Consider the following 17102-nt stretch of genomic DNA (forward strand, 5'->3'; position numbering starts at 1 on the left):
TTAATTGCATACTTGCACATGTATATTACAATTTGCACACCACTGCTATTTCTTTTCATAGTTCCTTACTCTTGTTATATTTTATTTTATATATTTTTTTAAATGTTCTATATCTTAAAAAAAAAAAAGTATATTCTCTATCTGTACATTTTGTTGTATTTAAGATCAGATTATATTTCGATTTAAACCACACTGCATTTCACTCCACATTTTGGATGAGCATGCGACAAATAAAGCTTTTGAATCTTTGAATGAATCTTTTAATAAATGAGCATATTTCTACAATCAGTGTTTGTCTGTGTGGGGCATACACCATTGACTGTGGGTGTGTCATAGGGGCGTGGCCAGCAGTGAGCTGGATGTGGCTATCAAAGTGAGGCTAGTGGCCACAGAGCTGGGAAGTCACAGCAACAACAACAATGGAGGAAAGCAGTGAGAAAAGAAAGAGCAGCGAAGCTAAACATTCAAAAACAATACACTTGTACTTATTGTAGCTTTAAATAATCATGACTTTATAGGTTGTAGGATGCTAGCACATGAAAGAGAGCAGGCTGTAAGCTGAGTTGCATGGAGCCGCTCTCTGTCCTCACCGACGCAGTGCGTTCCAGTGTAGTTGAGAGCGTATCCCATGGGACACTCGCAGCGGAAGGAGCCATCTGTGTTGATGCAGTGGCCGTTATGGCAGATACCTGGATGCTCCACACACTCGTTCAAATCTGCAGAGAAAATGACAAAATAACTGAAGCAGGGTGGAATTCCTTTTCTCATTCTTTCACAAATTGCATTTCTTTATTTTAACATGATTGTAATATCACCAAGTAACATGGGAATAAGGTTGTTTTTTGAGCTTACAGTGCAAATGCATGAAGTACGGATCCTATTTAAATACTTGTATGATAATAATTTCAATTCAAACAACTGGTGCACCTGTTATTCCTTCATATTCTTCCAAAAAAACATATGTTGCAGGGGCTGGTAGCAAGCAGTGAAGTTTAATGTGATTCCTTATACAGAATTATACAAAATTCTTATTTGGGCCATCAATGTTTTTAATAATAATACTAATCCCATCTGGAAAGTGGGTTTATATACAGTAAAATAGAAATTTAGAAGAAAAAAAACAAAAAAACTTTTGGCCTTATTTGGGCATGAAGGGTTTAAAGATACTGAGTGCAGTTGCAATATATCAGCAACATGAAATCAGTTATTTAGAATCTGTATCCCTCTTGTAAATATTTTCAAATGCTTTCATATAATTCAATTACATATATTTCCATTTCCATAAAATGTATCTGAAAATGACTGACATAAAACGCACTTATTTTTACTTTTTTTTTTTTTACTTTTTATGCTTGTTTTAATTGGTTGAATTTCACTGCAAATCACTTTGTAAATATTTTTTTTAAAAGCACCATGCAAATAAAACTTATTATCAAATAATTTTCCCTCACACTAGAGGATCATGTCTCCCAGAAACCCTGTTACCTATGCGTCCGTCGCCAGGCCCAGGGACGATGCCGTGACCGAAGGGACACAAGGTGTGGAACGCCGCTGCAATGGGAGACAATAGCTGTGACACAACTGAATGAAGTATATGTTCACATGTGTTGGCCATGACACTGGCTACGTTTACTTGCACGGTGAATCCCCCTTCTTGACCCGGTTTCTCAACAATCCTGGTTTTGGGCCGACATGTAAACCTCATGACTGAGTTAGAATAACCTGGTAAACTCAGACTCCTGGTTCAGATGCCTGGATCACTCCAGTATTAAACAGCTTTCTGTGGCATGGAAACATCTCACTGCTTCCACTTTTGGGTTTCTCAGACTCGCACAGCATTATGGGTACATTTTGATGTCAACATAAAACATGGCGGTGAGCAGTACTTACTGTTACTACTGAGATAATCAAAGAGGGGGGGGGGGATATTGTGTTTACTGGTTTATTCATGGTAACAGAGACACTCAAAGGTTCATGTAAACAGATGAACCTGAATAAGGTTACACCATGCATGTAAAGGCAGTCATTCATGTTCCAATATCCTTACAACTCACACAGGAGAAGGAGAATGCAGTCGGGTGTGTGCATGTGTGTGTGTGTGTGCCACATTGAGCAGCTCGGCCGATGCTGAGTCTTACCGTCCTGTATTTTGGGGCAGAGCTCACACGGGTCTCCCCAGCCCTCCTTCGGCATGTTGCTGCAGCAGCACTTGGCTTTGGTGGTGTTGAAGGCCTGGGGCACGGAGCATTTACCGTTCTCAAAGCGGGTGAAGCAGTAGCTCTTGCGGGTGTCTGGACACAACAACAACAACCGAGGAGCGAAGCATGAGGACAGGCTGTTCTGTTAACAGGGTGTCTGCGAGTTTCAACAAGAATTCAGAGAATTAAAGTCAGAATTCTGACTTTTTTCCGACTTTTCTCAGAATTCTGATTTTAATCGCAGAATTTTGACTTTAATTTCTGACTTTAATCTCAGAATTCTGACTTTATTTTCAGATTTCTGACTTTAAACTCAGCATTCAAATACATTTTTCATGTGGCCCTAATCCTCTTCCGTATAATATAGGAAATAAATCATTACAATGTTAATTTTGAGAAATTAATATAATTACGGTAAACAGAAAACACACTAGATAAACTGGTGAAAAACTGGTTTTCTGGTTAAGACACTGCTTCTGTAAACTATATTACAGGTCTAGCTAGATAGATAGATAGATAGATAGATAGATAGATAGATAGATGGATAGATGGATAGATGGATGGATGGATAGATAGATAGATAGATAGATAGATAGATAGATAGATAGATAGATAGATAGATAGATAGATAGATGTTTGTACCGTGACACCTGCGTCCGTTCTCTGACAGGATAAAGCCCGGCCTGCAGATGCACTGAAAGCTGCCAGGAGTGTTGCTGCAGGTACCGAACAGACAGATATTTGGGTCTTCATAACATTCGTTCACATCTGGAGAACAGGGGACAGGCAGTGGAGGGTGATGTTCCATTATGTTCTTACCATCCTAAAATCAGTGACTCTGCTCTGATTTCACAGGATGATACTATAGTAGATGCACTCAGTAGGCATTTTCTCTCTCACACACTCACAAACACATACAAGGAATTAGGAATTACTTGACCTTTAGGACATTTTATTTTTTCCTATAAAACTATTTCAACATGAAATATGTGGTATTTTCTCTCTCTCTCTCTATATATATATATATAGACCAAGTAGGGGAGAGCAGGGCATGTTGGCACACTTTTACTCATTGGTATATTTCTCAGTAGTGCCTTACTACTGAGATAGAACATATATATTTCTAGCTAATGTCTTTTCTAAAAAATTGCATTTTCACTACACTACTGACTCCATTGATTTACATACTGCATGGTGTATTTAGTTGTTAGTATTTTTTGCTTTGGAAAAATGTGTCTCCCGTTTTTTTGGGGGGATCTAGGGGCCGGTCATAACACAATGTGTAATTATTATGATTCCTTTATAAGAAAAAAATTAGAAGAAAAACACCAAGATTTTCATTATTTACTTTTAGGTATCAAAATTGTTTTGACTTAGACTGTTGTGCTCAACATAGGTAACCTCTTATTAAGAAAGTTAACATTTGTGTTTTTTTGGCTCTAAAATATTTAGTTTCAGAAATAAAGACACTGAGAAAACTAACCCACGTGACAACTTGCCCCGCTCTCCCCTACTCTAGTGAAACAGACTCAGAGGTTTTCAAACGGTAAACACCCTAAACCCAAGTCCTAACCCTAAACTTGTATATGTGAGGACCAGCAATCTCTTTCTATCCCTGTGAGGACATTTTACCAGACCTCACTCTTTTTTAGGGGCTATTTCAGGATTAGGGTTAGATTTAAGTGTAGAAATAGAAGAACACACACACATACACACACACACACACCTTACCAATACAGTTGTCATCGATAACGATGTATCCTGTGGGACAGAGGCAGCGGAAGGAGCCGTCCAGGTTTTCACATGTTCCTGGATTGCACGTTCCAGGGAAAATCACACACTCATTCATATCTGAAGACAAGGAATACAGGAATTAAACAACAGTACAGTCAAAGTAAAGGCAGGAGGCGAAGTATGCAGAAATTAATTATCCTAAAAGTTGAAACACACTGAAATACAAATGACCCAATGCATGAGAACCAACTCAATTCAAATGTTTTTTGGACATTTAGGAGGTGTTGTGTAATGGTAAGAATACGCAGTGTCGGTCATATGTAACATATTACATATGTCTTGTTACTAATTTCAAAATAAATTATTTACTTATATTACTTTCTAAGAGCAGTAATTAACTATATTACTTTTTGCATTACTCCCAAAAAATAATTCTTAATCCTCTAAAAAGGGGTAATCTCAGAATCTTCCTGTATTTTTTCACTTTTACGGCACCTCACTTCACTGATAAGTCAGATTGCTGATGTGTGGTGGACCACGTTGATTTTGTCAGACTACTAGTTACTGAAAATCACAGTATTACTGTAATGCACCGCCAATTTTGTAACACACTATCTTTTCCCTTACCAACGCAGTTCTTAGCATCCAGGGTGGGCTCATACCCTTCATAGCAGATACACTGGAAGGATCCCAGGCTGTTGATACAATGGCCATTCCTGCAAACCTGGCCGTAGGATGCTGTGCACTCGTCAATATCTATCAAACACAGTCCAACAAAAAAATCTGAATCCAAACACACACGTACAGCTTATATTTACTCTTATCCCTTTAAAATATGAGGTTAAGAACATCTAGAAATAAGAATCAGCAGAGAGAATTATTTGATATTTGTTTTCTTTTCAGTTTAGGAAGTTGACAGCCACACTTTTAATACAATTTAGCCAAAACGTGCTATGTGCTTAAGCCAGGGATGGACAATCGTGTGCCATGAAGGGCCAAGAGTCCCCATTTCATTGATTAGTTCCTCTCTGGTTGAGGTGTGAGAGAAATAAGATGCTGTAGAGTTTGTATGGAATGAAAATCTGCAAACACCTGCAGACTCTTGGACCTCCATGAACCATGACTGCCCATCACTGCTGTAAGGCCTTAACTGCAGAAAAAAATGAATAAAAAAACAACGCTTTAGCATACAGTATGTGAAGTAACCGTAGGCGATTAGCATTATCCCGAAAGTGAAAACTTAGCAGCTCTAAGGCTGGACGGTTAGTTAATTTTAATGGCGATTGTAAAACTGCCAGACTTGGCATTGGTAAAATAGACAAAATTTGACAAAAAGATGCAATTGCTTTCAATGGCAGAAGATCTCTCTTACGTAACTTTTGTTTGTCACTGCAAGTGAGTGAAGTTAGCCGGACAGCGAAAGTTTTTGCGCTGTTGATTCGTAATGGACTTCACTAATAATGAAGAGGGTGAATTTTTTCCTTAAATGCCATCCTTTACATAAATGACTCATAAAAGGGTATCCAGGATGGTCAGAGATAACTTCTTGTCCGTGCTCTGTTCAGACATTCAGTTTGTAATTTACCCTCGCAGTCGTTGCTGAGCGTTAGCTGAAAGCCCGGATGGCACAAGCAGTTGTAGGAGCCTACTGTGTTCTTGCAAGTCCCATTTCCACATGGCTGATATTCACACTCATCAATATCTGCAGAGAGGCAGTGGAAAATGAAGAGAAACAGAGAAAATAGAAAAAGGTACAAGAAAATTATATTATTCAAATACATTTCTATGAAATCAATGCCATATAAAAGTGCTATTCATTATTAATTATTTCATTAAAGTGAATCAACGTAGAGAATCAACGTACTCAATGCAATGGGAATATGGAATTATTGGGCCATAATGACAAACAGCCACAAATGAAGCTTTCATACAATATGCCTGTCTAAACACAAAGCAATATTAGAACCAGTCACAGTTTTCGCTTGTTCAATAAAGAATTCTGGCGTTGCAACATCCCTCATTTCATTTCCTCATGACACCCCAGATGGTAGTTTAGTGTAGATGCATAGTGATAAAACATAGAAGAAAAACAAACAAAAAAAACTAATAAAGAAATAAAAACGCCAATAAACACAAAAAGAAGAGATGAGATAAAATAGCCCAGGCGGCTTACCAACCATGTCAACTCAAAACAACTCAGCTTTCCTCTCTTTCTTCTCTCAAAAGTTTAAAGTAGTTCAACTTTTCCAAGCAGAATTCATAGGTGTTTCATCTCACAGCCAATCAGATTTTAGTAGGGGTTGACATCACCTCTGACTAAAACATTCTACTAAAACTAAAGACTAAAAAGACTAAAAGACTAAAACATCTCCCTCACGGGCTGAGGTGTAATAGGGAGGGCAACATGCCAGCTGGCCGTCATGTTCTGGTATGCACAGACAGCACATTTGTCCTCCCCCTATTGAATTGAATTAGTGCAGCGATCAGTTCCTGCCTCTGAGGGCCGGTCATGTCTCAGGAGTGATGAATGTGGGGGTGGATCTCCTCTCTTGCCAGATGCATGGAGACCTCACCTGTGGCTGCTCTCCCTGATGTGAGGGAAATTTGATATGGTAGATGAAGATGTCTTTGCCTCTTTGGTAGGGTCTGGTGTTATCATGACTAATCAAATCACCTCTTTTCCTTCCCTTTAAATGCCATGGCGCTCTGACAATTTCTTGATGGAGAGAACAGTCCGGAGCGGATCCGCCACAAAACCTTCTCACAATAACAATAATAATAATAATAACTTTATTTGTATAGCACTTTTCTAAAAGCAAAGTTACAAAGTGCTTTACATACAATAAAACCCCCAAAAAACAATGATGCAGAATTTACCACAATCAAATAGTTGAATAATAAACAAAATAAATAAATAATAACAAAAAAAGGAATAAAAGGTAATACAGGGGATAAATGGATACAACTAGAAAACGAACAGACATGCAACTAAACACAGATGCAAACAGATAAAAGTGAATGTGAAGAAGAAACACAATTACAAAATAAACGATAAAAAGTAGGTGAGTAGATGATGACAAAGTTTTCATTTTTGGGTGAATTATTCCTTTAAGACCAATATATGAACCTACTCTATTGTGCCCGCACTGGAATTTGCCATTGATTTTGGTTACACAATGTAAAAATGATTTTCTATCTTATCTTACTTTTTAACACTACTCTCCTTAAAGAGTAACTAAACGCCACCCAAATCTGAGGGTAGCCATCTGCTATTGTCTGGTCTTTGTGCCAGGCGATGTCACCTTCTATAGAGTACAGTACAACAGGTGGTGACATCACCTGGCACAAAGACCAGCCAATAGCAGAAGCCAGTTCAGTACCCTACTTTTCACCAGTAGGTGTCAGGCTTCACCACAGATTTGGGTTTGGGGTTTAGTTACTCTTTAAGGAACTTTAAACAGCAAAAGGGCAGGTTTACTCCTCGTAAATTTGCTCCAGACAAGTATAAGGTTACTCTGTGTCCTAAGCCAATGTATACAATTTGTGTCCAGCCCAATCTTTTGACCTTGATGCCTAAATTCCTTCTTTGCAAAGGAAAGGAAACCTCTTGCTCTGTGCCTTGTATGGGCTTTGCACATTTACATAGCTTATATCCAGGCTTGTCATTCATGCAGTCAACTGGTTTGCAATCAAAGTGTGGTTGTATACTCCTGTATTTTTTAGTTTAGTTTATTTTAGTTTATTGGCCATTTGTATTAAAAATACGTTGGAATTCTTAGTCGCAAGCCTCTCATCATTCCATTCTCTGCATTCTCTGTGTTCACACTGGCAGCGAAATAGGTTATGAATATAACTCCAGTTCTCTGAAACCTATCACTCTAGAGCAGTAGGTAAACACCACATTAAAAATTCCCCACATGGGCTACTTTCATGACCAATAAGTTGAGTGAGGCCCTGAACATATTTCATATAAGAGTAAAAGCGGGAAACATATTTCAGAGTAAAAGCTCTCACCTGTGCACATTTTCCGGTTCAGCGTCGTCTTGAAGCCACTGTGACACACACATTCATAACCACCCTGGATGTCCACACACTCGCCATGGCTGCAGACATTAGGGATCTCCAGGCACTCGTTACGATCTTCCCCATAAAAGAGAGGAAATATAAGAATAGATAAAGAAGCATAGGGCAGAAACATAAGAAGATGATGAGGAGGAAAAGGACAAGAAATAGTAAACAATAAGACAATCAGACAATTAGCCATGTAAGCTAGTAGCATGTTAGCTAGTGTGTAAATTAGATGTTTTCACAACAAGACAGTGATTGTTAGCTGACCGGAAACTATGGTTAGCTAATTAAAAAGCCTACATGACCAAACACAAAACCAATCATGTTACCAATGCAGACTCCACTGCGTGACAGTTTGTAACCATCGGAGCACTCGCAGCGGTAGCTCCCCATGCTGTTAATACAGTCAGCGTTCCTCTGGCACAGGTTTTCACCTTTGCTGCACTCGTCCGTATCTGGAGATTACAATGCACACACCACAGTGGGAAATTAATGTCAACTTCCCCATTAAATGATGAGAACATAAACACCAACATCATCCTCGTGTCCCTGGTAGATTGTTGGCGCCGATGCTCCATGCTGGATGCATTTACTTATACAAACGACCCATCACCTCTTCTTCCCAAGTCTGTCATCCTATTTAACCAGCTTTCGTAAGACTGACCCCCTGCAAAACTCCACAGTCTCTGGACTCTTCCTCCAGTGTTTTTTGCAAAATACTTCCGCTTCCAATGTCTGCACAAACTTATTTACTTCAGATGTTGGACTCTATGACACTTCTCAGCATTAGGAATGTATGTGAACCAATGCTCATGGTTTATTTCATACATCTATTTCTATAGAGTGCTTCATGATACTCACTGCAATTCCCTCTAGAGCTGCAATCATAGTACAGAATGTTGTGTGTTGAATGTGGAGTGGAGTGATGTGCATTGGCTATAGTCCATCGTTTATCTTACAACATTATTTTTGCACTGTATTAGTCCTGCTGTCCTTGTCATGTGATGGTAAATACTGTGAAAGATGTGAATATATCTTTGATACATTTCTGCATTCATTATAGTTGCCAATGAAAGTGATTCTAATTTCAAGTTCATCAGAAATATAAAAAAACAACAACAGTGGAAGCAAAGTGACAATTCATTGCAATAAATCAGTTGTATGCATTGAATATAACACATTGGGATGGAACAATTACCACATCCAGTTAATCTAGCTTCAAACAGTGATGTAGGGATCCGACAAGAGATACAAAATAAAAGAGTTCTTTGTTTTTTTTCAGAGGTTTCAGAGTAATTCATTCCCAAAACTTCTGTACATGATCCAGCTTCTAATGTGTTTCCCATCAAATGTTACCTTCACAGATGAGGAGCAGGTCGTTGTACCTGAAGCCAGTTGGACACTCACAGCGGAAACTCCCGATCTGGTTGATACACACACCGCTGGCACAGATACCTGGGATCTCTCGACATTCATCAATATCTACAATACACGTGTTGCACACACAGCACACAGACGCACACATCAATAAACCGAGTGCTACTAATTAAGGTACATTCTCCAAGGAGAATGGCGTCGTATCTTCTTGTTGAGACCTACCCACAGCTTTGCCTGTTTCAATGTCCAGCTTGAATCCGGGGATAATGTTTCCACAAAGCTTTGCATAGGCATCTGGAAAGCAGAAGTCAATAGCTGAAATAGAGTTCATTTGGAATGGAACGCTGTAGAGTGTTTCTGAGTATAGGGTTATACATTTTGAAAAAACATGTTGAGCAGATTTCACTTTAAGTTGCTGTTGGGATTAAAGGTTGGGATGCACATAAAAACTATTACATGGCACTTTTTCCTTTAAGACATTTAAGTCATGGGGAAAGATAATTAGTTGTTGAAGCGAGCTGTGGTCTTACAAAGTGGCTGCCCAAGTATCAATAATCAAGTTTTTAGAAAACAACACAGCAGGTTAGCATTATCTTTTCACTTGTGTTTCCTTAGAAAACTAGGGGTCATGTTGTGTCAACTATTATGATTTTTGGCAACTTCAACAGGTGGTGATGATTTGTGGGATAAAGTCTTGATTTAGTTGAATTTTTCTTCTAGGGAGACAAGGATATTGTATAAACCATAGCTTTATCTGCACCCCTTCCTTTAATCAAATGGTTCATATTAGGGTTTTGGCATAAATGTAGCGAAGAGAAGTCCTGTATTAAGAATTGCAGTGTGCGTGTGTGTGTGTGCGTGTGTGTGTGTTGTTACTGACCGGTTTCAGGGACAGGGCAGGCCTTGCATGGATTATTCCAGGCTTTGCCCACATTGTAGGCACAGCAGCAGATTTTGCGGGTCAGGTTGAAGGCCATCTTGTTCTCACATTTGGTGCCATTCAAGCTTCTGTAGCACGTACTCTTCCTCATGTCTGACACACACACATCCACAAACAGCTTAAGTATCAGTGTTGAGCTTAGAGGGATGATTTGTGTTATTTTTCTTCAGTTGTCACTTGCCACATTGTGGTGAGTATGTTTACGCAATGGCACTTTAGTAAACAGAAAAGCAGCTAATTAGCATTCCTCATTCAGTTTAATTGGCAGTGCCTACCACACTAACTCATTAGCATGCAGCTAGTGGTACTTATTGGTTTTAATAAGAAATGTAAACACAACAATGTAGGCATTTTTAGGATAGCTGCAGGACAAATGTTGAAAATTTTCCCCACAAGTACCATAATAAAATGCCAGATTAAAATTCTAAATGTCAAACTTTTTTTTTATTCTAGGGAAAGCAATAGTGAAAGTCTGTCTAAAAAAGTAATAGCAAGCAAGCTGACAAGTCAGTGTAAAAACGTAACTGGCCTATCTATCTATTATAGGAGTAGATATAGATATAATACAGTATATATGCTCATTGACCACTCAATGTGTAACATGTACAGTATATGCACATTCACCAGTTGGGTACTTTAAAGACTCTACATTAACTTAATAAGGCGTATTATGTGTTGTTAAGGCTCTACATTTACAGTGGACACTATAGACTCAATAAAAGCCACATTCCCTACCTTAATTATATTATATTCCCTGTATTGTATGTTGTGTATATGTTATGGTTTATGTGGAAAAGCAGTTAATATACACATGTGCCGGTCAATTTCTACATTTACCCACAGTGTGTTACATGTGCACATGGACCGATCAGTTTGTACATTTACGAGCAATGTGGTAAATTCACAAATAACTCACCAACAATTCCCACATATTCCAGTTTATCTGCACATGACCCGGTTCATGTGAAAACTATTTACATTTACCGGTTTGTTTGCAGATGATCCTCTGCGCTTCAATCATCTCTCATAGCTTCGCTCGAATGTAAACAAGACGCACATGTTTTACCTCTGTTCACGTGGCACCATCCTATGGAAGCCCATTCCCACCACTCAATAAAATAAAAAACGACTCAATTCTGACTTTTTGCCTCGCAATTGTGGCTTTTTATCTCAGAATTCTGACTTTTTTTCCTCAGAATTTTGACTTTATTTCTCAGAATTCTGACTTTATATCTCACAATTCAGACTTTTTTTCTCACAATTCTGACTTTATATCTCAAAATTCTGACTTTTTATCAGAATTCTGATATATAAAGTCAGAATTCTGAGAAAAAACTCACAAATGAGTCGTTTTTTATTTTATTGAGTGGCGGGAATGGGCTTCCACACCATCCAATTGGTTTAGCCGTTAGTTCATCTTACATCTTACTCCTGCTCCACTCACCCATGCAGCTGTTACCGCCCTTGACCTGCATGTATTCCTGAGGGCAGACGCAGGTGTAGTTGCCCAGGGTGTTGTAGCAGGTTCCCGGACCACAGATACCAGGATTCATCACACACTCGTCTATATCTGCAAGGGACAAGCCGTTTAGATAGGATGGCTCATACGTTTGAATTCAGTTATATGTTGGATGTGGGTGGTTTGTTTATTTATTCATTTATGATATGCTGGGATGGAAATATGTTGAAATACCTGGCCAAACCTTCAAAATATTAAACATGAATAAAACATGCATTCACACATTCAGAAATGCTAAGTCTGTTACAAATCTGTGGTTGAATGTTAACAATTTATGTACCAATGAGAAACTTCAGAGAGCTGTACATGCAACTCGTGAATATTCTGGCCCAATCAAAACATTTTAGAGATATTGACAGATTGCATTTTACTTAATAGTCAAACCAATCAGTGTACCGCATGTATGTTTGTGCCAGTCATTATAAAAATCACTCCAACTGTAAGATAGAAAAAATTATTTTTAATAAACTTTGATTTTTTTTTTAAACTCTGCATAATTTTTTTTGCATAATAATTGATGCACTGGGATTGAAGTGAAAGGGATAAATTACTGATGTTCCTATTTTGGTTTCCTTACCTTCACAGATACGGGTGTCGATGTTAAGGTAGTATCCTGATGGACAGTCACACTGGAAACTACCGAAGGTATTGACACAGTTCCCCCCCTGGCACAGACCTGGCAGCTCCTGGCACTCATCGATGTCTATAGTTGGTTAGTAGTGGAATAAGCACACAGATTCTTGAGACTGGGCCAGGCATTTTGAGGAAGAGGAGGAAGAAGAAGAAGAGGAAGTAGAAGAAGAGGAGGAAGTAGAAGAACAACAACAACGACAAATATAAGAGGGACCGGCAGCAGAACTGCCCAGCCCCTAATTATAATAAAACCTTGAAATATCTTCGAAAACATACATCTCTAATTCACACAGCACAACGAAACTCAAACTCACAATCTTTGACACCAATGGCAAGTTTTTTTGAGCTATCTGAGAAGTGGGATAAGCTGAGGCGGCTTCACAGTATGACTGAGGCAACCAGCAGGGTGCATGATAATGACTGTCCATCCATATAAAGGCAGAATTCAAAATTCAAGATAAAATTCTGAGAATGTGCGTACTTTATCTAGACAACATAGAGATGTCTGTAATTTATTTTTACAAAGATTGAATGCTCCATGAGAGAAAAGCTGAAGTTTAGAGATGCTCTATTTCCCATTTTGACATTTACTGGCAGAAATTCGATTTTAGAGATACAATTCTGAAATTGTACATACTTCATCTACCATGACTGCAGCATCTTGTAATTTATTTCCATGAACATTGGAGATTTATTTAGTGAGAATTTGCAGTAGCTGTTTACAGTACCATTTACAGTAAAACATTTTGATGCACTGTGGGCTCAATTTTTTTTATTTCAAAAATCTGTGTGGATTATTTGTCGGGGACAGTCTGAAGATGCTGTGTAGCAAGTTTGGTGTCAATTTAGCAAAAAATGTGGGAGGAGTTAGGTTTTAATATGTTTTACAGTTTTTGAAAAAATCATGGGAAGGCAGTTTTGGTCAGAAGAAAAATAATATTATTCAGGAACAGGAATATCATCAACAATATTCAGGAACATCTTGAAAACGGGAAGATTTGAGTGAGGCAGAAGGCTGGCGAGTGTTAGAAAAAACCTCTAAACATCTGAAATCAGTGGTTGGGGACTTGTGCCATAACTATATGCAGTGATATGACTTTTAGTGAAACTTATTGAATGGTACCTTCTAGGATGATGGTAATAGGGTTAGGCCTGAATCCATCTCCCCCCGGACAGAGTGTGTTGTAGTTCGCTGAAAAAACACACAGCTTAGAGTCACTGTTATGCTGTGATCGAAATTCCCTCGTCATTCATTTCACACAAACTGAAGGAAAGAGGAAGAATCATAATCATTCATGATAAAACTTGAATGCTGACCCCAAGGATGGCACATCAAAACTAAATAAAGACACAGTCCTTCATAATTAATCTATGTAGAGTAAAATAAAAACAGATCCAAAGCAAAGACGAAATCAATTAGACCAGTGGTTCTCAACATGGGGTCCGGGGACCACCAAGGGTCCTTGAGGGGGTTCCAGGGGGTCCCCAGCAAATTGATGAATTGTTAAACTTCAGCATTATTTAATTTACAAGAAGTTAACACAATTAGAGAATGTAGAAAAAATGACTGTTTTGAAATCATAATCATAAATCATAGCCAAAATCTTATCAAATGGGGGTCTGTGGCCCTAATATGGACTAAATTAGGGGTCCTTCAGAACCACTGAATTAGACTATAGATCACTAATGATGACTTTATTTTTTACACTATAATCTAACCGCTTGGTCTAGAGCTCTGTATGTAAAAAGTGACATTCATTGCCATCATACAGTAAATGGGGTTTACAATGGGGTTTGTCTTACAGGTGTTGACAGGAGGGCAGAGTTCACAGGGGTTTCCCCAGGCTTGTCCCATTGAACAGCAGCAGGAGGAGCGACTGACGCCCACACCGACCTCCACGCTGCATGACATCCCAATGTAGCGACGGGTGTCATAGTCCAGGAAACAGCTGCCCGCACGTGTGTCTGGGAGACAACATGAGATGGATAGGTGAGGTGGAGAGGCAAAAACTCAAACTTCATCAACAGAAGATCCAAGGAAAAAGACGCTGAGCGCTTAGCACCAAAGATGGAGAAAAACATTTAAAATAGCATCTCATAGATTATCACTTTAAGTAAAGTCTACATGTGTTTCTACATCCATCGCAGCTTCATACTCACCTACGCATCCCAGTCCGGTGGGGTTAAGGTCAAAGTCGAGAGGGCAGTTACACTCGTAGGAGCCTGGTGTGTTCACGCACTGCCCGTTCACACAGTTGATGGGGTCTAGGCACTCATCCACATCTGACAGGTAACAGGTAAACATACAGTGGGTACACAGGCAAACACACATGCACATACTTTGAGAGTTATTAAAGAAATATCCATCTTAACTCGTTAGCTAAAACCATGTCTGTTCAGCTCATGAACTAAACCATAACCATTTCATGGAACTGATGGCCAGCAGAAACTTCTACATCTCCAGAAGATGATGGATGGGTGGATGGATGGATGGATGGATGGATGGATGGATGGAAATGTGTTTTGGGTGTGTGCGTATTATTAATGCACTCATTGTAGGTATGCAGACCTATGTAAGAATGACTCTGGGAGGAACTCAAGCATGCACCCTAAAATGCAAGAACTAAAAACATCCTATGTACTGCATATTTACTATGTATATTTATGATGTAGGACATCACTAAGTGAAGTAGAAGTAGACAAGGCAGGTTGAGGGAAACTGAGGTACAGACTTCTACATTTTGTGTAGACGTATCCAAGGGTGGAATTGTCCTTAGTGTGTAGCTTTCAGACAAAGGACCTTGACTGCTTCCTAACCTTGGAGATTCTAGCTTTACTGTACCTGTACAGTTTCCCCCAGATCTGTCCAGTTCGTAGCCTTCGTCACAGATGCAGCGAAACATGCCCGGGGTGTTCTTGCATAATCCGAATACACAGATATTCTGGAAAGAGCATTCATCAATATCTGGAAAGAATCGATGGAATGGGAAATCATTATTGGACTTTATCATTGATGTACACATTCCAAAACAAAAGTAAAAGGTTGTGATATACAGTTGTTTGTGGTGCCACCATTTACAGTGAAAACAACATATGTCACGTGGGTGTCATAGGACTGAAATCATGCATTTGAATGAGGAAAACTGCTTTGTTTTGCCGTCATTTGGATATACCATAAGCAGACGGCCTTTCCATTGTGTAACAACTAACCTCGACAAGTTCGGCCATCCAGGGCGGGTGTGAATCCCATCTCACACTCACAGCGGTAGCCTCCTGGACTGTTTAGACACTGTCCATTCTCACAAGGATGAGCACTGTCTGCACACTCATCTATGTCTAGAGAACAGAGAATGAAAAATAGCATCAACATGACTCAGAGAAAGCTGTAACTGTCTTTGTGAGAGTAGGTAGGTCTCAATTTTTCAAATGTTGGCATCATTTTTATTGGTTAGGAATGACTTTGGACATTGAACTTCTCTGTTTAGTAAAACACGAATACCTGCACAGCTGTATCCGTCTCCGGTGAAGCCCTCAGCACACTGGCAATGGTAGGAGCCGGGGCTGTTAACACACTTGCTGTTGCTGCTGCAGTTATGGGAACTCCTGTCACACTCATCCAAGTCTAAAGAGCCGGCAGAGCAGGAGGGTCGTAACAAGACAGACAGAGGCCATAGCAATAACACATGTTACAGTAACACATCAACAACATATTAAAATAACTCAGGTGCCAGCAGTAACTATTAATTCTCATGAAGAATCTTAATGTTAAATGCTATTTTTTATGAAATGGCAATACAGATTTTTTTTCCTGCTAAAGTGCAACAAGTACCTGGTGAAGAAAATTAATGTTCAAAATGTTATGGTATCCCTTTAAGGCAGCTAGCTCTTAAAACTCTGTGGAAATGGAAATTAATGTCCTCTGGTCCCTTAGTCTGGTCCCCAAAAAACGATAATGCTTATTCCACATAATTTCCAACAATTCAAAACAATATCACTGAACCACAGTCATCTACAATGTCACATCATACCTTATCACATTTAACATAAACAGCTGTCATATTTTCCAATATGATTCCAACTTTGAAACATTATACCTGAGTAGCTTATGACTTTTTAGGGGGATTCAGCGGTGCATGAGTGGGAAGTGATAAGGAAAACACTACAGTGGAGCTAACAGACCCACTATTCATGTACGACTTGCCAGTAGACATGGATCCGGTGCAGACAAAACAAAGAGATTTAGTGTCACAGTGAACTCTCCTCTATTCTCAGAATAAAGGGAAGGCGAGATTAGAAAGAAAATTTAGAAGACTTGGCCTCCATTTCTGCACTTCCCCTTTAATACTTTGCAGACTTAGCAGCCAGATGGACTGTGTCAGACTGTGTCTGGCATCGTCTCTTCCTCTGATTCCCATAATTCCCTTCTTCTCAACCCTAAGCTTGCCGCTTAAGCCAGCCACTCTGGGAGGAAAACACTTGGTTGTGTTAGCTACGGACACAATACTACTCCAATACAACCTTCTGGAAACTTTATACTTCTACCTGACCCCAAGGATATATACTGTATATATATACTGTATATATATACTGTATATGTGCCTGATTGGAGAAATAATCTTGACACGAGAGAAAA

General features: G+C 39.1%; 1 protein-coding gene across 1 annotated transcript in view; it reads right to left on the minus strand.

The window, feature by feature from the left end:
• The window catches only part of fbn2 (fibrillin 2), an 82044-nt gene that overhangs the window by 13601 nt on the left and 51341 nt on the right, over window positions 1-17102 (minus strand). The window contains exons 31-50 of the mRNA XM_078286238.1: window positions 15969-16091; window positions 15680-15805; window positions 15312-15434; window positions 14630-14752; window positions 14273-14434; window positions 13593-13661; window positions 12414-12539; window positions 11762-11887; window positions 10258-10410; window positions 9600-9671; window positions 9357-9482; window positions 8330-8455; window positions 7947-8072; window positions 5518-5634; window positions 4560-4688; window positions 3930-4049; window positions 2841-2966; window positions 2139-2291; window positions 1486-1551; window positions 591-716 (exon numbers count right to left, since the gene is read on the minus strand). Of these exons, the coding sequence (XP_078142364.1) occupies window positions 591-716; window positions 1486-1551; window positions 2139-2291; window positions 2841-2966; window positions 3930-4049; window positions 4560-4688; window positions 5518-5634; window positions 7947-8072; window positions 8330-8455; window positions 9357-9482; window positions 9600-9671; window positions 10258-10410; window positions 11762-11887; window positions 12414-12539; window positions 13593-13661; window positions 14273-14434; window positions 14630-14752; window positions 15312-15434; window positions 15680-15805; window positions 15969-16091 (2418 nt within the window). The remainder of the gene's footprint in view (window positions 1-590; window positions 717-1485; window positions 1552-2138; window positions 2292-2840; window positions 2967-3929; window positions 4050-4559; window positions 4689-5517; window positions 5635-7946; window positions 8073-8329; window positions 8456-9356; window positions 9483-9599; window positions 9672-10257; window positions 10411-11761; window positions 11888-12413; window positions 12540-13592; window positions 13662-14272; window positions 14435-14629; window positions 14753-15311; window positions 15435-15679; window positions 15806-15968; window positions 16092-17102) is intronic.

This window comes from Centroberyx gerrardi, chromosome 2, assembly GCF_048128805.1.
Source record: "Centroberyx gerrardi isolate f3 chromosome 2, fCenGer3.hap1.cur.20231027, whole genome shotgun sequence".
NCBI lineage: Eukaryota > Metazoa > Chordata > Actinopteri > Beryciformes > Berycidae > Centroberyx > Centroberyx gerrardi.